This window comes from Oreochromis niloticus, linkage group LG13, assembly GCF_001858045.2.
Source record: "Oreochromis niloticus isolate F11D_XX linkage group LG13, O_niloticus_UMD_NMBU, whole genome shotgun sequence".
Lineage (NCBI taxonomy): Eukaryota > Metazoa > Chordata > Actinopteri > Cichliformes > Cichlidae > Oreochromis > Oreochromis niloticus.
This window is the reverse complement of record NC_031978.2, coordinates 1,158,689-1,179,085: the sequence shown is the minus strand read 5'-3', so window position 1 is coordinate 1,179,085 and position 20,397 is coordinate 1,158,689. Positions and strand designations below refer to the sequence as shown.

The following is a 20,397-nucleotide window of genomic DNA, read 5'->3' as shown; positions in this document are numbered from 1 at the left end:
AGAAACACGAATCAAGTATCAAAAATCTTATGTAAAAGTCTAATTATTTATTTGGGAACATAAAAATACGTTATTATCTCTAATAGTTGTTTATAATTATAAATAAAAATCATGTTTGTTTTCGTTTAATTAAATATTTCTCAGAACAATGTCGCCACCTGCTGGACGTACATCGATATTTATATCACATCTGCTCCCGTGATGCTCTGCGATGGCAGTGTCACATGATCGTGGTACCCAATGACGGTCACGTAGTGACCGTTACTCTCCTGCTATTGGCCGATGAAAATTTAAAAGTACAGTTTGAAAAGTGTCCTGTCGGAGGTTTTAGTGCGCCAGAGAAGCTGTAGGAAAACGGCCTGTGCTGTCAGAGCAGCCCGTAAACGCTGAATTACACGATTTATTAAGATATCGAAGACTTTGGATTTATAATCGGATAACCCGCAGCGGGGGAGGAAGTGACGCGCAAACCGATATTTGGTAAGTTCTCGTTAGCTAACATTATGATGCTATTTGTCGCTTTTCTTTCGGCTCGTCACATTTAAAGCGGACAAACCGCCTCCCTGCTGTTTATTTCTGTATTGATGACTGTGCTGCTTCATTTATGTGCCGTTTAATCTGAAGTGCGTGATATAACGGTGTCCGGGAGCAGCTCGGAGCCATGTCTTCAAACGTCCAGAGCGGAGGGAAACGGGAGGAGAAGGGCAGGAACATCCAGGTGGTGGTCAGATGCAGGTAAGGAGTTAAACAGAGTTTCAGCTGTGTCTGTGTTTGCTGCTGTCAGTCACAAACATACTCCAGATATCGTAAATATCCTCAAAACATCGCAAAAAGTGCAGGAACAGCACCAAATCCACCTTAAAGCTGTATGTTCACTGGTTCAACTGCCCTCAGTGGGTGTATTTACCTGGAAGAGACCTTAAAAAGGCTAAAATTTTACTTGCAGATGTCTCAAAAAAGAGGTCACTGACATTTTACAGTCTCAGAAACTAAATGAGAACACTACCCTGAGCTTACTTGTGGAAAAATCAGCAGTTCTTGCAGTCTTAAAGTTACTATTTGACCCTCTGAGGGAACCCTAACCCATGTGGCGCCTAATTTGTCAATAAAATCTGAGTCTTTCTGTTTTACTTTCTTCTATGTTTATGGGTGTGTTAAAATGTTAAAGTGTTAAAATGTTAGTCAATCCAGAAATGTGCACACAAATGATGCAAAAATACCTGCACAACCACAGAGAAATGCAAAATGATTATAAAAATACAGGAAAAGCATGGAAATGGGACATCCAATCATAACCATCATACTAGCCTCACATGTTTGAGTCTCTCAGTATCCCAGTGCTCATGTATTTGATCTTTAAGTTATTCATCATTTTCCTAGAAGAGACCTTAAAGCGTGTGTTTTACCTCTTGGTAATTTATCATTTTTAGCATTCGGGATGAATTTCCACGACTGAGTGAAAGCCTGTTCATTCCAGTTTAATTGTACTTCAACCTGTATTAACAGGTTTAAAACCCAAGGTGAAAAAAATGAGTATAAAACCATCCTTCTCTTTTCTCACTTACACATCGGTTTGGCAGAATAAAGGTGTAATAAGTTTTTAAAAACCCAGCAGGTGGAGCAAAGACACGCCCCCGCTTGTCTAGATGCAAATATTTCAAGCACATGTCAAACACTGAGCACTAACATCGGACTAAATAGGTTTTGGGTGTTTTGGATGCTGTTCGCTATTTTCTAGCTCTCTAAGTTTTATTGGCTGTTAATTGATCCCTGAAAGTTTAGATTTGTGTGACTGTCTGTGTCGTTGGACACAAACATGGGTTTGTAGTCCCGATCCGATTACTGGAGTCGTCTTCCACGTGTTTCCATTTAACAATTATTAGTGTGAAAAGAAAATTGGTAATCCATCAGCCCCTCTGTTGGCACTAAACACTCAGCTTCACAACATTTTTTTTTTTTTTTTTTTTTGGTACCGTTAGCTCGTTAGTTCGCCAGTGTGTGAATGTGTGTGTGACTGGGTGAATGACTGAATGTAGTGTAAAGCGCTTTGGGGTCCTATGGACTAGAAAAGCGCTATACAAATGCAGGCCATTTACCATTTACCATCTCTCTATGATGTCACAGAGTACAGAAGCCCCGCCCACCAAGTTGAGGGGCAGCCAGTCAGAAGAAAGTTGGCTTGAAATGGTTCGGGTAGATAATAAACTGATGGCTCAGATAGAGGAGCTTTAAAGAAGCTTCGATGTTTTTAGTTTCTGAAACTGATTATCTCTGGATTTTTGGTTTGCGGTGTACCAGCTCTGAAACCGACACTGAGTGAGATAAGCGTCCGTAACGTCATAATCGCGGTTTGATCTTCCCGTACCCGTGCAGGCGAGTCTGTGGCGGAGGCTCAGAACACGGCACAGGAACTCTGCACTAAAACTTTAGGTCAGAAATATTGAATTTACCGTCTTTCATCCACTCAGTGCATCAGTGTCTGCTGGGTTGGAAAAACTATTGATTTTGAGTCTAAGATGATATTTAGAAACGTCTTAAAGATGTTTTGAGGCCTGCAGACGCTGATCTAATTTAAATCCCATATTTGTGCTAAATCGGTTAATTCATCTGTTCCTTCTGCTGTCCATCGTCTGGTTCGTTGTTCATGATAAGCTCACAATGTTATATGGATTTCCTTTATGTAGTCTGGTTTTCTGAGGCCTCAGAGGATGAGCATCATTGATCTGTGTATACTTAAGTCTGTGTTCTTTAGTTATCTGAACCTAAACGAGCATTAATGTGTTTTTAGAAGTCTTCATATGTAGCTCAGAGTATGTGCACAAACCCTGTGTGTATTTTAATTATAATAAGCAGTAAATCTTTATTATGGGACCTTTTTCAAAAAAATAAATGAACGTTGCTCTGACAGAAAGAAGCAGAAACTCAAACCGTGATTTTAATCTGAGCCAAAGTCAAAGCTTTGGTGTCGGCGCGCTGTGATCTTTAAAAACAGGACCGTGTGCGCCCGAGCTGATGTTAAAGCTTCATTATTATGTCTGCAGAGCTGCAGATGTCTCAGGCGTCGAGTCTTTGTCACCGAGGTTTTCCTCTGCTGCGTTTTCAGGCCTTTCAACACGATGGAGCGCAAGTCGTCCTACGGCGTCATCGACTGCGATCAAAACCGGAAAGAGGTGATGGTGAGGACGGGAGGCATGAACGACAAGGCGTCACGGAAGACCTACACGTTCGACATGGTGAGAGGAGAAATGGACACGGCGCATCCTGTGCTCGCACATCTGGCTTATACTTACATAGCTGACTTGTTGTGTCAGACTAAAAAACTGAAACCCCACAATTAGAGTCCAGGAAACTTTAGTCCGTTCTTAAGGTGAAGTAACAAAACTTGCGTTCAAATCAGAAGCGGCTCTTAGTGTCTCTCGATGAGGATTGGCTCATTGCTGCAGCTGTGTGTCCTGCTGTTGGTCCAGCGATGAGCTCACGGTCATTTCTATTTATTTGTTCTGACCGAAGCGTTTCTCTCCCTCAGGTGTTCGGTCCGTCTGCGAAGCAGATCGAAGTGTACCGGAGCGTCGTCTGTCCCATCCTGGACGAGGTCATCATGGGATACAACTGCACCGTGTTTGCGTGAGTGCTGCGCAGATATGCGAGCGTCGGCGTGAGCCGTCCCGGATGAACCGGTTTGTAATCTCTTTTGTTTCCATCTTTTTTTTTTTTTTTTTCTTTATTGATGACAGCTACGGTCAGACGGGAACAGGAAAGACGTTCACCATGGAGGGAGAGAGGAGCCCGGACGAGCAGTTCACCTGGGAGGAGGTGAGCTCGGCTTTGAAGTGGGCTCACTGGTTTACTGTATGACCCAAACCCTGCATGTGGATCTAATTCAGCCGAACCACAGAGTGTGAATGAACTGATCCTGCAGCAGCGTGTACGAAGTATAGGAAGGGGAAACATCTTGACTATCTAACATTAATAAACATTTTCAGGTTTTAAAATTCAGAGTTTTGTGATCAGTCTGACTGCATCCATCCTGAATGTGCATGAATTGGCTTTAAATAATTCCCCGTGTCCGTTTTTATGCACGTGGATGTTGGACGTCTTGTTTTCAGATCATCAGTAGCTGCTCAGACCTGCTGCTCATTTTAGCCTCAGGCTGCACTAGAGCAGCTTTGCTTGATTCATAGTTAGTAATAATCCTCCTTTGTCTTGTGCTGGGTCTCCGTACAGGCCTTCAGCTCATCCTTTACAAGCCCTCGTTCATCTTATTGGCCAGTTTCTGGAAGCCTGCAGAGGGGTAGTATGCAGTACCAGTCAGCTGTACTTTTGAGGGGGGATGTTATTGGATACTGCGTACATGCAGCCAGCTTTTTATCGTCAGTTCAGATGTGTTAATGTGTCAAATAACCAAAATAAAACATGTTTTATTTACAAGTTTCACAATTGGCAACGAACGAGGGTGACAAACGTCACCACAGCTCTGTTTGTGCACGTGCGCTTAAATAAATGTTAATTATTGTGGAATAATGGTCAGCGCTGAAATAAATTCCCGTGTTTTTGCGTCTCTAGGACCCGCTGGCCGGCATCATCCCTCGCACGCTGCATCAGATCTTTGAAAAGCTTTCCGAGAACGGCACCGAGTTCTCCGTCAAAGTCTCGCTGCTGGAGATCTACAACGAGGAGCTGTTTGACCTCCTCAGCCCCACCGAGGACGTCAGCGAGCGGCTGCAGCTCTTCGACGACCCTCGCAACAAGGTGAGCGTCACACAGCTCGGACGAAACGAACGCCCGCTGCGAAAACCTCCGGGAATCTGACGTGTCTGTGTTTGCCTCCGCAGCGCGGCGTGGTGGTGAAGGGTCTGGAGGAGGTGACGGTGCACAACAAAGACGAAGTCTACCAGATCCTGGAGCGCGGAGCAGCAAAGAGGAGGACCGCCTCCACGCTCATGAACGCCTATTCCAGGTACCTGCTCGCAGGAAACCGCTCTCAGCCCATCGCTAACCACCATGTCGGTTTTGTTTGCTCACCTGCTTCCCGTTTCTCCACAGTCGCTCCCACTCGGTGTTCTCCGTCACCATCCACATGAAGGAGATCACTCTGGAAGGAGAGGAGCTGGTGAAGATCGGAAAACTCAATCTGGTAATAATCTGGCGATAAGGGGGGGGGGGGGGGGGGGAGTGCAGCCTACAGCGTCTAAAATGATCCAAACGCTTCCTGTCCAGGTCGATCTCGCCGGCAGCGAGAACATCGGCCGTTCTGGCGCCGTGGACAAGCGAGCTCGCGAGGCGGGAAACATCAACCAATCGCTGCTGACGCTGGGCCGAGTGATCACTGCTCTGGTGGAGAAGAGGCCTCACGTCCCGTACAGGTGAGAAACGACCCTCCTCGGTCTCACGAGTCTTCTGGGGGCGTGTCTGTGCTGGTCCGCCTCCCCCGACCTCGTACAGTTTTGTGGGGGCGGAGCTAGAGAGTGGTATTGATCAGGTTTATTTTCTCCTACAGGGAGTCCAAACTCACCAGAATCCTTCAGGACTCGCTGGGAGGGCGGACCAAAACCTCCATCATCGCCACCGTGTCGCCGTCGTCCAGCAACCTGGAAGTGCGTTTCAAAAACATAAATAAAAACAAAACAAAATGAATGTTTTCAAAGATTCATCATCATATTTATCCTGAGGCGTCTCTGCACCACAGGCTTGATTTTAATGTCACGTCACCCACGTCTGTTATTGTTGGTGCAAATGTTTCCACTCAAGCACAGACTGTATATAAAAGATGGACGTAACCACGTTTATATTTTAGTTTCTCTTGATCGAGCACATTTATTTACCCCGTGTTGTTTTCACTGCTTGTAATTGTGCTGACGAGTCTCGGTTGTGCGTGCAGGAGACGCTGAGCACCCTCGAGTACGCCAGCAGGGCCAAAAACATCATGAACAAGCCGGAGGTCAACCAGAAGCTCACCAAGAGGACGCTCATCAAGGTATCCGAGGTCGACGCGACCGTCAGCGTGTGTTCGGGCTTATTTCAAACGGTGCCGTCACAGGTTTGCCCGGAAAAGCAGAACTCTGAACAACATTCAGGTCCCGGCTGTCTTTAGGTGTCTCAGCAGAAACCTTTCAGACTTCTCCTGAGAAAACTGACAGCAGGGAAGTGTGTGTTTGTCCTGGGATTCAGTCGGGAAAATCTGTGACGCCACATCGGAAGGTTTTAAATTTGTGACCCAGAAGAGCCTGAATGAAAATGTGACACCGAGGCTGAAACGCCAGATTTCAGGACCTTCTCTGTCCTTCAGGAATACACCGAGGAGATTGAGCGTCTGAAACGCGACCTGGCCGCCACCCGGGACAAGCACGGAGTCTACCTGTCCTCGGAGAACTACGAGTAGGTCAACGCTGTTTTTACCCAAATAGCTGACCTGACCGACTGTCTCGGGGTCGGAAACTCGGGTGCTCCTAAACATGACTATGTTTTTAATTCCCGCAGGAGCATGGTGGCTCAGATCACCGCCCACGAGGAACAGATTACAGAATACAACGACAAGATCGCCATCATGGAGGAGGAGCTTAAGAAGGTATGATCCTCATCCGCTGTCGGACGGCTGCAAATCAGAGCCTGATTCAACTTACTGAGGTCTTAAAAGTTGACTTTTGAACTTTAGAAGTTGTGAAGATGCTGTTTGAGCCTCTCGTGCAGATTTTAAAGCTGGAGATTTAATTAAATGCAGCAGTTGCAGATACTGCAGTCTTGCATTAATCTGGAGTTTACTGTTACTTGCTTCACACAAACATTACAGAGACTAAGTTTGTTGCTGTGGCCAAAGAAAAGACTCCACTAACTGTCTGGCTGTAGAGGGATTACGAGGTGTCTGTTGTGGCGTCTTCGCCATCGATCCATCGTTTTATTCGCTGACGTCTTAGAGTCCTGAAGCGGCCTGAACGTGTGGTCGTGTTCTCTCTGCAGGTCACGGAGCTGTTTGTGGACAGCAAAGCCCGACTGGAGCAGTGCACCGCGGACCTGGACGAAAAGCAGCAGAGGTGCAGGGTTGTTGTTAACGTGTGAGATTAAAAACCACCACCAGGGGGCGCAGTTTGATTTAAAGTTGTGGTTTTCTCCTGTGCGCCTCTCAGGCTGGAGGAGACAAGCAGAGACCTGCAGGAGACGAAGGTGAAGCTGAGCGAGGAGGAGTTCATCTGCTCCGAGCTCTCCTCCGTCCAGGAGACGCTGTATGACACGGCCGGGCAGGTACAGGCGCGCTCCTGCAACGCTCCACGCCGTAGGATATATTTAGACTCTGTCCCACTTCATCATCGCTTCCTTTCCTCTCTCTGTTATTTGAATAATCTCTTAAAATGACTCTTCAGCTTCCTCTCTCACCCCGTTTCACCAAACTTCCCTTTTCCAGATGTGAGATGTTTATTTATGATTAGTGCTGGGCGATATGGAAAAAATATTTATCACGATATGAATTATTTTATATCACGATAACGATATATATCACGATATACCACCTGACCTGTGGTCATCTGGAAAGTATGCAGTCTGTAAACAGCGAGTGGAGAGGGTGCAGTCTTTGTTTTGAGTTACCGTAAAGCATGTCGCAAATCCGGGTGCACGTAAAGCAGCACCATGTCGCAAAACCACAAGACGGAGTTTCTTTGCGAAAAATATCATATTTTTTTTATACTTTTTCTCTTGCATAAAGTTAAGAGTATGTATAGTGAGAAGACAACACTAATATATTTGCACAGGCTATTTAACCCTTTAAGACCTACCATAGAACCAAGTCTGCCACAGCTCATCTTTATATTTTACATGCTGTAGTGCCATTTGTGGAAGTATTTCAAGTTGCTATACATCGATACAACCGTTATAGCCCAAAGTTTAATAATATGTATGCATTAAGTCCATAGTAATTACATAAATTGCAAAAAATAAGTGCAATAAACTACAAAAAAATTGAAAATCTTTTCTTTTTTTCCTTTTTTTTTACATATATTTCTAGTTAGAGAAATTTAAGAGGCTTATCCCTCAAAACTGTAAATACAAAAAAGTTGCACAAAATAGTTTCCAACCACGAGAAATTTATTTTGAGTATCTTCATAGTTTTATTTTTGAGATACACAAATTTTTATATACTACAGGAAAAATGAAAATAAATAAATGCAAATTTGCAAAAACACAGCATGTGCATCAATATAAACTATTTCCAACAGTGTAATTTGACTTCTAAGCATCCCAGAAACGATACAGAAAAGCATAAAGTCAAACATGACTTTTAAAAACACCAACATAGGCTTTGAAGCTAAACAAACTATGTTTTCCGTGAAATGACGTCACTTCCGGTTTCGGACAGGTAATGGCGGACATGCGATAGTTCGCGCTGACTTATATTCCAACGTAGGAAGTGTTATGAACAGCTGATCGGATCGGCAAAGCCTGTTTCTGGAATATTATGTTTTTGTTGCTGGAAGTGGTTTTTATGCAATTTTTGCAAAGCTATATGTGGAAGGAAACCGTGACCGAGGACAAGCTGATGGCATAAGATGTAAGTGCAACTCCTATGGTTTCATATGCAAAAAAAATTATTACGTTACCTTACTGGGTTCCAGTTCTACAGGGATTTAAAAATAGTTAGGCAAAACGGAGCGTGCCTGCTCCAACTGGTTGTAAAGCGTTAATGATATATTTTATGTAATAATTTATAAAATTAGGGTTAGAAACGATAGAAGACAAATGGCACGATAGACACTTTTCTATCGTCCACACGATATATATCGTCATATCGCCCAGCACTAATTATGATTATTTATGTTTATGATTAAAGTCTGAAACTTTGTGCTTTCGTCCTTCAGCTGCTGAGCACGGCGGATGCCAGCACCAGCGACGTGTCGGGCCTCCACGACAAGCTGGACAGAAAGAAAAAGGTCACGTGTGTATTTGTTTGTTTTTGTTAAAGTGGGGATTACACAGCATCTGCAGACGCGCTCGCTTCGACTCGTGTTGGTCACTGCAGTGTGACGTATCATTACTGTGGCCGACTCGAGCCGAGAGCCTGTAGATGACTGTTGGTCTCACACTGGGCCTTCCTGCAGTCTGGAACAGGTCATTTAGCCTTCTTCTGATTGGCTGTCACAATTTGAATAGAGCAGCCTCATCCACTCACTATCACATCAGGCATCTCTCCTCTTATGACTACAGGTCCACTGGTAGAAAACACTGAGCTTCCTCACACACACACAGAGCTCAGTATAAACTCTGTCCATGTTTGATGTGAACGGACACAGATTAGAACAGATGTTAGATGATGCAAAGCAGATGTGTCTTATTTTCCTCATACTTGCAGCCGAGGCGAACACTAATATCTGGCACTTCCTTTACAGCCTCGCTGTTTAACCCGTAAAAGCACATTTCTGTTTAAATGTTTAATCCTGTCCTCGCTTCGATCTGACTGACGGTCGAGTTGAATCCGGTTTGAGCCAGACTCGTGTTTCCTGACTCTGAGTAACGGATTCTGGTGAACATAACTCGGCTGCTTATTATGTCTGCCATGCACTCATGACACACCAGGTGTCATAAATCAGAGGTTTGAGTCACAGATAATAAGATTAGGGAACACCTGGGGAACCTGCAGGGGCACAAAACTGCAGGAACTCTCAGCGTGTTTTAGGTGGAACCTGCTCTTATCTGTGACCACTGTGGGGAGCTCCCTCTGCAGACTGCAGAGAAATAAACACTCACTGTGGAGTAAGTACCCCCGAGTGACTGAAAATCCCCCTTTAGGCATCGACCGCTTCACACAACAGTTGGGAAAGAAGTGAAAGGGAAGTCGGGCGGCTTGTTATCACTGCTGGTTAAGTCCTGACGATGAGCTGGAAATAAACAGAAGGGTAAAAATGAAGCGTGTTTAAGCCGCTGTTTTTACATCTGTGGGCTGATTCGAATCATTTCCACTGTGACTAAAACCTGAAAATGAACATTTTTAATCCCTGTAAAGGACTTGAGAGGGTTTCAGGTGCTTTGGATGTTAAAAGCAGGAATCCAGACAGAGCAGAGGGCGGTGAAAGCCAGGTTTTTGTGACTTGATACTGAAACTTCCTGAAAACACAAATGTTCTGAAGCACAAACCTGCCTCTGACCGACCCTGCAGGTGGAGGAGCACAACAGGGAGATCCAGCAGAGCTTCGCCCAGCAGATGGAGGGCTCCTTCAGAGACGTGCAGCGCTGCATCCAGCAGCACGGAGACAAACAGCGCCACATGCTGAGCAGCTACTCGCAGGCCGTCGGTAAGAGCGCAGAGGTTTCCCCGTCACAGAGGCGACGGGCACCGCAGAGCTAAAGGCTGTGACCGTTTACTGCAGCCGCTTTAAATTTACCCGCCTGATGGTGACGAGGTTTCGTGTGGGAAAACTACACGAAACCACGAAACTCTGTGGTGTTTGTACTTAAGAGTAGTAATACTTAGTGTATTTTTTAGTATGTTCTGAACTGAAAAAGATGATTTGCTGTTTAAAACATCTCTTCGGTCTTTCCTGCGTCTCCGCCCTCTTTCCTGTGCAGACGGTTTGCTAATGATGAACGAGGCGGCACTGAAGGGCGCTCTGACCACTGTGGAGTCCTTTGTGGGCGGAGTCAGGCCGCTGGTGGCTGAGAGCGTGGCCCGCTGCGAGGAGAAGGTGCAGCAGAACGAGATGCTGTGTCTGCAGGACAAGGAGAGCGTGCTGCAGCTGCTGGTGAGTGTCTGAGCGCGCTCACGGCCGCGTTGTCTGCTCAGATCAGCGCTGTGTGACTAAAGACTGTGTGTGTGTGTGCAGGAGGAGCACCGACGGGACATGGAGGAGGTGCTGGTGGTCCAAACTCTGATGGGTTTATCAGCAGCCAAAGAGCTCAACGACAGCCTGAGAGCTTCGGTGGAGAAGCAGCGAGCGCTGGCCGACAAAGTTAGTCCACGACAGTAACATCCACATGGAGCCAACATGGCGTACGCTCTATATCGGAGCCGAAGCTCTGATCTGATTCTTCTCGTTCTCCTCCTCAGGCGGAGGCGATGAAGGAGATGGGGGTGGTGTTTGACAGCTTGGTCCGGGAGCTGGCGGCGCTGCGGGAGGCCACCGTGCAGAGTTTGAGCGCCCTGCAGGCCGAACGCAACGAGCTGGAGGACAAGATCAGGCAGGCGGAGGAGGAGATCGAGCAGAAGGTGAGAGCTGATCGGTGTGGACCAGAGAAGGCAGCGAACCTCCGTCTGCTGGAGGAGGACGCTGCCAGATGTTCTGGGGCCTGATACAGACCGTTAACTTTGGACCTGTGATGGTTTCAAGCCCAGGATGACTGATCTGTAGTGGTTTTCAGTTTCGGACGTGAAGTATTAGGATGCATGTTCCATTTTTAAATCCACTTGAAGAGCATTTAATGATCTATTTGAGCATGAGGTGCAGTCAGCGCACATTCAGCCTGTCTGCAGCCTCAAAAACTCAAACAGTCGGAGATTTAAAGTTAGAATAACAGTTTAGTGCACAGAATACATGAGAAGGATGAAGATGACAGATTATGAAGTTGATGGGTGCGATGTGATTTGCATTGTACCTTATTTGTTCTGCCCTCGTGTGGCACGGTTTCATGCATTAACAGGTTTATCTCCCTTTATTACACCTGAGTGTTCCCGCACTGGCTGGTTCTGTGGGTCGGATGTTTCTAACACTGCTTCCCGTTTGCTTCGGTCAGGATATGAAGGAGACCATCCAGTGCCTCCAGGACCAGCTCAACCTGCTGACTGTGAAGGTCAAGAAGAAGTTCACTGGCCTGTACTCGGCCTCCAGAGGCCTGCAGAAGCCCCTGCAGAGCCTCCAGGAGGACATCAGCAGGTGAGTCGAGCACTAAATGATCACAACAAGTTTTTCTTCTACTGAACCTCAAAGTTCAGCTCCTGCATTGAAACTGTCTCTGTGGCAGAGGCTGCAGCACAGTCGAGCACCAGGTCTCGGCCCAGGCGGACCTCCTGTCTTCCTCCGCCTCCTCCCTCATCTCCTCCCTGCGTCTGACCGCGGATGAGAGTCAGCAGTCTCTGGAGGAGATGTCAGGCTGCTGCTCCCACATCCACAGCTCCGTCACCGGTACCAAACTCCTCCTCTCCTCTGTTACTGCTCGCTGTAACCCCTCATCCACAGCACGCTCAGTGTGTTTGTGTCCGTGCAGGTCTGTTGGAGCGTGACCTCGAGTGGAGCTCCAGAGTAAAGGAGCACGCTGAGAAACGAGCTGAGGAACAGCTCACACTGATGAGGAAGGTTGGCTCTGAAGCTCAGGACCTGCGTCAGGTGAGAATTCAAAGTTTTTCTGTCCTAACCCAACACAGAGCAGACCCTCAGTTTAATACTGTAGAGACACGACCGTCTCTACAGGATCAAGATCTTATTACCAAACCGAACAACTCTGAACTCACTAAAAGCTAAAAGTGCTCCCTGTCCCGCAGAGCGTGGAGGATCGCTGCTCCGAGCAGCTCCGAGCAGCCAAGGTCGAGATATCCAACCACCAGCAGGAGGTGACGCGAGCACTGACGGCTGTCAAGGACCAGACCTCCATCGACTGGAGCGCCCTGCATGAGCAGCGGGCTGAGCTCCTGCAGCACGTGGAGGCGAGCGAGCAGCTGGTCCACAGCTTCCTGCGGGACGAGCTGCAGGAAGACGTTCCCACTGGTGACAGATTTATTTTATTTTGCCCTAAAATAAAAGTTAAAGTTCTCAGCAGGACATTAACCTGCTGTTGCCTTCAGGTGCGACCCCTCAGCGTCGGGAGTTTGTGTATCCCCGTCAGCTGGTGAAGTCTCGCCGCCGCAGCGAGCTGCTGGAGAGCCTGAGGAGGCAGCAGGAGGAGCTGCAGGCCGCCATGGAGGCGGAGGAAGAGGAGGAGCTGGAGGATGAGGACAAGCAGAGCCAGACTGACCCGGTGAGTTTCAGCACATTTATCTTAGATCTGTGATTCATTTTCATTTAAATTTAAAGAAACTTGTTGTTTGTGACCTCGTTCTTCTCTGCTGCATCATCAGGACTCGCTGGAGGACGATCTGAGCACGTGCAATGAAAGTCTGGCCACAGAGCCGTCCTTCATCGACGAGAACCTCGTCTTCAACGAGAGCAAGCGGGTCCCTTTCTTCAAGGTGAGGGTGAAGTTTGAAGCCGTGTAGCTGTTACTGTAAAAGCTGCTGAGGCAGCGACGGGGGGTCTTTACGAACCCTCCAGGTCAGAGGTCAAATATTTGATACAAAATACACATTAACACATATTTTCATTCCTCTTTTCCAGAAGAAGAAAGGCAAGAAGGAGACGAAGATCCCGTCCCGGTCTAAAGTGTCGGAAAATGAAGCGGAGTCGACGCCTCAGAGATCCAGACTGCCGCTCCGCTGTCAGAACTGAAACCTTATTTCTCTTATTACTTTATTTTTAATAACTTTATTACCGTTTCTTCTTTTTTTCTGACCTCTTTAATCTTAAACGTGTCCTCATGAACTGTTTTATTGTGGTTTGTGTCTCAGCATCTGCAAATTGTTTGTAAAATTAAAGATTTATACTTGTTTTATTCTGCTGTCAATTATTCAATCTGCCGCACTCAGACGGTCAGCTCATTGACTTTGTCCTCGGTTATGACCGCCAGCACAGGACACGTGTGGATCTCCTGGTTAGACGTTATGAAATGTGGTGTGGAGTGATGGAGGGTACAGTGGGTTCAGCAAAACCAGAAGAGTTCAAATGTTTTTGTGTCGGGTGGGCTGGAGGACAAGGCAGCCTGTGAGGTTTCTGTGGTTTCTGTGCAGCTTCATGAAGTTTCACTATTTATGTTTCCTGGCCTCGACAGATGAGCTCACAGCAGCACGCCATGTTACACACCGTGTCTTTAACACACACGGCCAGAATGTGCAAAACTCCTTCCACCTTTCCACTGGGACTCGGAGTAAACAGGAGCCTGATGCTGATAGTCTTTCATGGAGTCCAGCTGATGTGAGCGTCTGTATAAAAGCAGAAGTTGTGGGAGTTTACAGGTGCAGAGACCAGGTGGAGACACCTGCTGCAATCTTCGACAAGCCATTGTTCCAGTCTTTGGCGAGGGGGGGATCACGTGATTTCCGGGCAGTTTGGAGTCCTCATTCATAAGTGGACATCCCAGCAAATTTACCGTGATGTCAGACTGCGCATGCTTAGAGAAACTCCGAAGAAAAACCCCGAGAATTCCATGAGTGAAAAAGAAGTCTGGTGCTTTCCTCTCAAAACACACTCATGAACCAGACAAAGTTTACTGCGGTTTTCCTCGGATGACGTCATTGCGGGATTCCCCCACTGATAACGTGCAAATAAGACTGCTTATCTCTGAAGTGCGCGTGCTTGATGGCGAGGTTTCGCTGACATCATTTTTTCTTTCTTATGACCTTTTTCTGTTTACCGTAATATTTGTACTGATTATATGCACGATATACAAACATGATATTTATATTAGTATATTGTGTACGTATGTGTGCGCGTGGACACATTAAACCTAAAAAAACAACAACCCAGAGTTAAATGAAGGAGTTTGAAATGTAAAACAACATAATTCTGAATAAATGAGGTCATGTGACCGTGATAATAATTTAAATTGTTGTTAATCCTCGGTAGGAGCTGCTGTGTCAGAGGGTTACGTTAGTTTGTAGCTCTGAGGTCAGACGGAAATCACCCAGAGTTACTTTCGGTTTGGTCCTTTATTTGTTGTTGTGGATTCTGGATGAGCTCATTCTCTCAGTGTCAGGTGTGAAGGTCTTATCGGAGCTGATGTCCGTGTTTTCGCGGACATGAGGAGAGTTTCTCTCTCTTTCTGTGTTCGCTCTGTTTTTCCTGCTCTGATCTGTGAACATGGAGCGATCAGCTGCTCTCTGCCTCCTCTCCTTGCTGCTCCTGGCCGTGCCCTGCTGCTCCCAGCCCGGGCTTATTCAGGCATACTTTCGGCCTGGAGGCGCTCTGGTTCTGCAGCCTGTGCCGCCGGTCACTGAAAGCATCACCAGCGTGGTGTGGAAACGCAACAACGACCTGCTGGCCGAGTGGGCGGAGGGAGTGAGTGAGGTGGGATACTACGGACGGTTCAGAAGCCGGTCAGTGCTCAGCACCGGACCGGACGCCTGCGCGTCAGCGGCGCGTCTGCAGAGGACGCTGGAGTGTTTTCAGTGGAGGTCAACGACGAGCCTGCAGCCGTGGGTGAGGTGCCCCAGCCTGAGGCCTTTGTGACACCTCTGGCCTGCAGTCAGGCCTCCTCTCGGTGCTTACTGCACTGCTATGGACACACTGCAGACCCCGAGGACATCACCTACTACTGGAAGATGGGCGATGGAGAGTGGGAGGAGTCAGAAAAGAAGATAGAGATCCTCAGTGTTAATGAGCTGCACCATGTGAGAACTTTCTCCTGCAGGATGAAGAACCCAGTGAGTGAGAAAGACAGCGAGCCCATCAATAATCCTTTTTACAGACAGAGCAGCCCACCTGACTCTGCAGGATGGACAGATGTGGCGGTCACTGTGGGCGGAGCTTTTGCAGCTGCTGCCCTGGTTTCTGTGGCTCTGTTTGTATTTTGTCAGAGAGAATTTATCTGGAAAAGCATTAAGAAACTCGAAAGGAGGATTTCTGTCCCACAGGACTCAGTGACGTGTAACTCTGTGTAAAGCTTCATCAGCCTGGGTTTGATGTTTGTGCGTTGTTCGCCGTTCAGTGTTCTAGTGAAAAGAAACTGCTGAACTACCAGTAACAGTCCTGTGAATGCAAATGAGTTGTTTTCTCCTTATTTCTTCATCATGCCAGGTCTCTCTTGGAAATAAGATTTTTAATCTCAGTGAGATTTTTACCTGGATAAATAAAGGAATAATAAAAAAAAATCTCCTTGTTTTCTGTCCTCTGATTCTTCTAAAACAGCTTTGCATGAGTCAGAGTTTCAACTTTTATTGTACACCAGCACCTCAGCTCTGAGCTGCTCTGAGGTTGCTCCCCATCACAGTGTGAATATGTGTGAATGTTAGATGAAAAGCACTTGAGCATAGAAAGAGGCTGTGAATGAGGCATGTTGAATAAAGTGTTTTGAGTGCTCTGGGAGAGCACGCAGCTCTCTGGGAGGAGGAAAGTGCTATATAGGAATCAGGCTGTTTACCATTATAAAGCTCATTCTTTTCTGATTGGCCAGCTTCTGGGAGCCTGCTTAAGGGCAGTCCATCTTTCTTGGAGAGCTTTTAGATGCCTCACTGCAGAGCTGAGGCAGCTCTAATGGCTGTCCAGGACCAAACAGCTAGTCCACAGCAAGATTTTCCACCATTGGCCAGAATCAGGAGGTGTTTGAGTCAGCAAAGGTCAGAGGTCACTGAACAGACTGCTCTCAACCATGGACAACAGATCACACCCATTCAAGTCCACACTACTGAGCCAGCCTCCTTGTAGCTGTTTCTTAGATTTACTATCTGTCTGTCTGTCTGTCTAGATAGATAGAGATATTATTGTTGGAAGGTTTCTTTTCTCCATCTCAAAAACACCGGAAAATTACTCAGAAAAAAAAAAAAACTAAGACAAATCAAAAACCCTGGAACCTAAACCAGAGATCATAACAGGGGAACATGATATATGATACAGTGTGTGTTGGTTCAACAGTTCAGCATCCACAAAAATTAGGATTTTAGAAGGTCTGACAGCATCATCGCTGTCTTTCGCTGTCTGTTTCATTAATATCAAGTGCATGAAGTCATTATGCCACGTATCCATTCTCAATGAGTTTAAATTAATTTTAATAATAATCTATAATCCCACTGCATCAGGGACAGCTTCACGCATTTTGTAAAGATGTTTCTGTCATTGATACGGTAGAGGAGAGGACCCAAATACAGGGCACTAGCCTTCTTCTTATTATTATTAACCTGATGGTAAAATAAAAAAAATAAATAAAAAAAATTAACAGAGTCCAAAGCAAACACAGAAACAGAACATTCCCTGTGTGCAAAGATTTACAGGAACACACTGAGAGAGCTCACCAGAGGAAAGGAAGCAGGAGAGGAGGCTTTGTTCTTTAATCTCTGAATAGAAAACCAGAAAAACCATCTATTCTTTTCTTATTGTAAATATCAAATTCACCCTGAACACTTCCTGCAGTCACTGTGTGGATGAACTGAAATACAGACATATTTACATTTATATGTAAACATAAACATTAATTTATATATAAATATAAGTACATACATTTATGTATTTATATACACATTCTTTCCCTAAGAAGCACATAGGTTTCTTTCCTATGTGGGAATTCAAACTGCTCTGATCGTGGCTGCAACACTTCGGGCACCCGTGGAGCCACCGTGTGTGTGTGTGTGTGTGTGGTTCTCGGGGCTGCTGTCAAATTCTCGCTTTTATTCTTTAAGACTAATTTAGCTCTTAATACAGACGTTATGTGTCTACAGACAGAGCCATTTTATAATAAGTGCGCGCGACAATAATATGTCCTACGTTAGAGTTACTTTCACTTTCTAAGGAAACTCGATCCCGTGCCTTTCAAAATAAAGCCGTGTTGCGTCGCTGTTCTGGTTTATTGCACATGTAAAACATGCATTGTCATGTTAATAATATAAATACGATATCAGCTAGGATTGTTTTGACTGCAGCAATAAAGCAGCAGAACCTCAAATATCGCCTCTGATAAACTCTTCTTTCTTTTTACATGTTCCTGAGGATTTTCTTGATTATGACGTTATTAAATTTGTATCTGATGTTACGCTCACACTAACAGCAGTGTTATATAGCTGTAAATATAAGCTGTTTGCCTCTTTCTTCTTCTTTCATCTTCCCATCCAGGTTGATTTCTTCTTCTCGTGGTGCTGAGGCGTTAGATTGAGTGCTGAATTCACCTGTGTTGATCACTTTCACCTGTGAGCATTTTAGGATTAGGAAGGGAAACCATAAAACACGTGGACAACAGCTGGATCCAACTTTATGCAATTGATGCGAGTTTTTGTTACTGACTTTCGCCTCACAGATCTCCAAATTAACTTTAACATTGCTAACAAAGAAAAGAAACATGATTAATTTATTGAGAAATAAATCATCTGATTCACAAATATTACAAAAATAAATGTTTCATTTAACACTAAAATTGATTAGAATATGTGGCTTTAAATCAATGACTGTAGAAATTGGTTAAAATATTTCTGAGGTATTTTATTGTTCTTTTATTTTGAAAGTGAACAGCAGAGAAGCCACGCTGAAGGTTTTTTTCTGCGACATTTTGCTCCACAGGAAGAGAAGGGCGGAGGTCTTTTCGTTATCAGCGACTCAAACCTCCTCATTTTCGTCGGTTTTTACTGACCTGCCTGAAAAGATTTCGACGATTGAGTTTTTATTGATGTGATCATCGATACTCTGTCAGTCCTGTATTGATCAGTGGACATGGGTCGGTCTGTGGTTTACGGAGTGCTTCTGCTGCTGCTGGTGGCTAACGTTAGCTTCTGTCAGGCCCAGACTGTGAAGCAGTACTTCAAGGTTGGCGGCACACTTCAGCTCAGCCCTCAGTCTGTCTCTAAAGCGATCTCCAGCATCGTGTGGAAATATGACAAGAATCTGCTGGCTGAGTGGGTGAAAGACGCGATTCCTCTGACATATTACAGCAAGTTTAAAGTCCGAACCACTCTGAACACTGACACAGGAGTGTTGGAGATCAGGAACATGACTGCGGCGGACACTGGACTGTATTCAGTGGAGATCAACAACCAGGTCCAGAGTCAGGTTTATCAGACTGTGGAGGTCGAAGATGTGCCCCAGCCTGAGGTGGAAGTGAAGCCGCTGGCGTGTGATCGATCGTCGAAATGTGAACTGAAATGTTACGGAGACATTACAAATGCCGAGCCTGTCACCTACTCCTGGAAGAAGGACGATGGAGAGTGGGAAGACGGACAAGACAGAAGGGATCTCACTAGTCTGGAAAAGGACAGCGTGAAAACTTTCAACTGCAGGATGAAAAACCCAGTGAGCCAGAAAGAGAGCAAAGCCTTCAAAAATCCCTTCTACCAGGAGAAACCGCCAGAACCAGAATCATCTCCGGTTGGGGCGATTGTGGGAAGCATTATTCTCGTGGTTATTGCCATTGTTTTATCTGTATTGGGTTTTCTCTACAAAACCAAAGAACCATTCAAGACTTGGGTTAATGTTAATATATTCAGGAAAAAAACAGAGGGTAAAAACAAGGCTACAAACGAGGAAAAAAACGAGAGTCAAAGTCTCACCAAAGTGAGTGATGGCTCCAACACAGCCACTGAACAATGAAAACAGCCTGCCTGTGTGGAGATCGTCTTCAAGCTCTCAGCTGTGTGTATTATACATTGCTACTGCTGCAGCAGTAATTCTCCCTAAAACAAAAGAAAATGTTTTCTATTTGAGGGGCTGCCTGTATTAGCCTATAAGAGCCCACACCCTTTGTACTGTCAGGAAAGCTATGGGATCATAGCTTTGAAGTACAGTTACAAGTGATGTGTCTGTAAAAGTGTTCTTAAGGTGGAAATCTGTCCTGCTCATTCTTATTCTCTGAATCTTTGAGGAGGGTGGCTTTGCATGATTCACAGGTCAATAATAATCCTTTATCTCATAGCAGTCCTTCACTTCATTCTCTGTCTGAAACAGACAGACTTGACTCCTGTACACAATCCACTTTTTGTTTTACACGTATGATAAAAAGCAGAATAATCCAATTAATTAAATTAAATCATGCAGTGAGGCAATCATTTAATCATGATATAAATAAAAACGAGAATGTACATTACTGTCCTAAGACCCTCTGAATGATATGATAACTTACATGGAATGAGGTGTGCTTTTCTTTCTTTTTTTGTAAATGTGTGCTGTTGTCAGCTTTGTTTTTAGGATATTTTAGTGGCTTCATCCTTGAGGACAAACATGTACAGAACTGTTTCAGAAAGTGGAAAAGGACGTTTGTGATGTGTGTGAACGTGCAGCGTTCACGTTTTATGGAGACAAAGTGAGAAAATTGTGCCTTTTAATGTCCTGTCACAGCCGTGTAGGCTGAAGGGCACACTGGACTCACACTGTTGGATCACACGTTTAAATCCACTCTGGAGCCCTGCAGTGCTTCTCTGCACCTGAGAGGATGGAGGACGTTTATGAAGCATTATTCAAACGTGCATCATGTACTCCTGTAACGCTTAATGAGTGACACATGCCTCTTCAGTCTGCTGTCGTTTTTACTTTTTTAAAAGTTTTTTTTTTAAAGCACTGCAGGGCGAATTTTCTTGTTTCTTCCGACTCTTCCATCTTTCACATCAGCTTCTTTACACATTGGCAGTTTGATTATTTATTAGAAACTGTGGTGCCTTTAAAAATAAACCTGGCAGTGCTACACAGACTCATGGTGTCTTGT

At 45.5% G+C, this 20,397-nt stretch overlaps 2 protein-coding genes and 1 non-coding gene across 4 annotated transcripts; all 3 read left to right on the top strand.

The window, feature by feature from the left end:
* Nucleotides 1-281: 281 nt before the first annotated feature.
* Nucleotides 282-13,560, top strand: kif11 (kinesin family member 11). Of its 2 annotated transcripts, none has more exons than XM_025897755.1 (27): nt 282-480; nt 653-735; nt 3,104-3,233; nt 3,527-3,624; nt 3,735-3,813; nt 4,564-4,749; nt 4,833-4,957; nt 5,044-5,134; nt 5,218-5,363; nt 5,498-5,594; nt 5,879-5,974; nt 6,287-6,375; nt 6,478-6,565; nt 6,955-7,028; nt 7,122-7,236; nt 8,847-8,918; nt 10,142-10,277; nt 10,552-10,724; nt 10,806-10,931; nt 11,030-11,188; nt 11,713-11,852; nt 11,941-12,101; nt 12,184-12,302; nt 12,458-12,680; nt 12,758-12,930; nt 13,031-13,141; nt 13,287-13,560. In XM_025897755.1, exons 2-27 carry the CDS (start codon nt 662-664, stop codon nt 13,395-13,397), a joined length of 3,192 nt encoding a protein of 1,063 aa, XP_025753540.1. In that variant the 5' UTR covers nt 282-480; nt 653-661; the 3' UTR covers nt 13,398-13,560. The 2 variants fall into 2 exon arrangements, with proteins under 2 accessions (XP_025753540.1, XP_003455739.1); XM_003455691.5 differs by having other exon boundaries at nt 625-735.
* A 1,084-nt stretch (nt 13,561-14,644) lies between these two features.
* On the top strand, nt 14,645-15,865 carry LOC102077762 (uncharacterized). The gene has a single exon (XR_002064242.2). It is a non-coding gene; the product is annotated as an uncharacterized LOC102077762 (transcript).
* Nucleotides 15,866-18,238: 2,373 nt separating this feature from the next.
* LOC112841916 (titin-like) lies at nt 18,239-20,376 on the top strand. Its single transcript, XM_025897239.1, has one exon. The coding sequence runs from the start codon at nt 18,417-18,419 to the stop codon at nt 19,287-19,289; it is 873 nt and encodes a 290-aa protein (XP_025753024.1). The 5' UTR covers nt 18,239-18,416; the 3' UTR covers nt 19,290-20,376.
* The last annotated feature ends 21 nt before the right edge of the window (nt 20,377-20,397 follow it).

What these genes read in the sequence shown, in the direction of transcription:
- LOC112841916 (XM_025897239.1), top strand. Translation starts at nt 18,417, where the DNA reads ATGGGTCGGTCTGTGGTTTACGGAGTGCTTCTGCTGCTGCTGGTGGCT.
- kif11 (XM_025897755.1), top strand. Translation starts at nt 662, where the DNA reads ATGTCTTCAAACGTCCAGAGCGGAGGGAAACGGGAGGAGAAGGGCAGG. An exon ending in AGCAGTTCACCTGGGAGGAG is followed by an intron (nt 3,814 to 4,563) that starts GTGAGCTCGGCT and finishes TTGCGTCTCTAG; the next exon opens with GACCCGCTGGCCGGCATCAT. An exon ending in TCGACGACCCTCGCAACAAG is followed by an intron (nt 4,750 to 4,832) that starts GTGAGCGTCACA and finishes TTGCCTCCGCAG; the next exon opens with CGCGGCGTGGTGGTGAAGGG.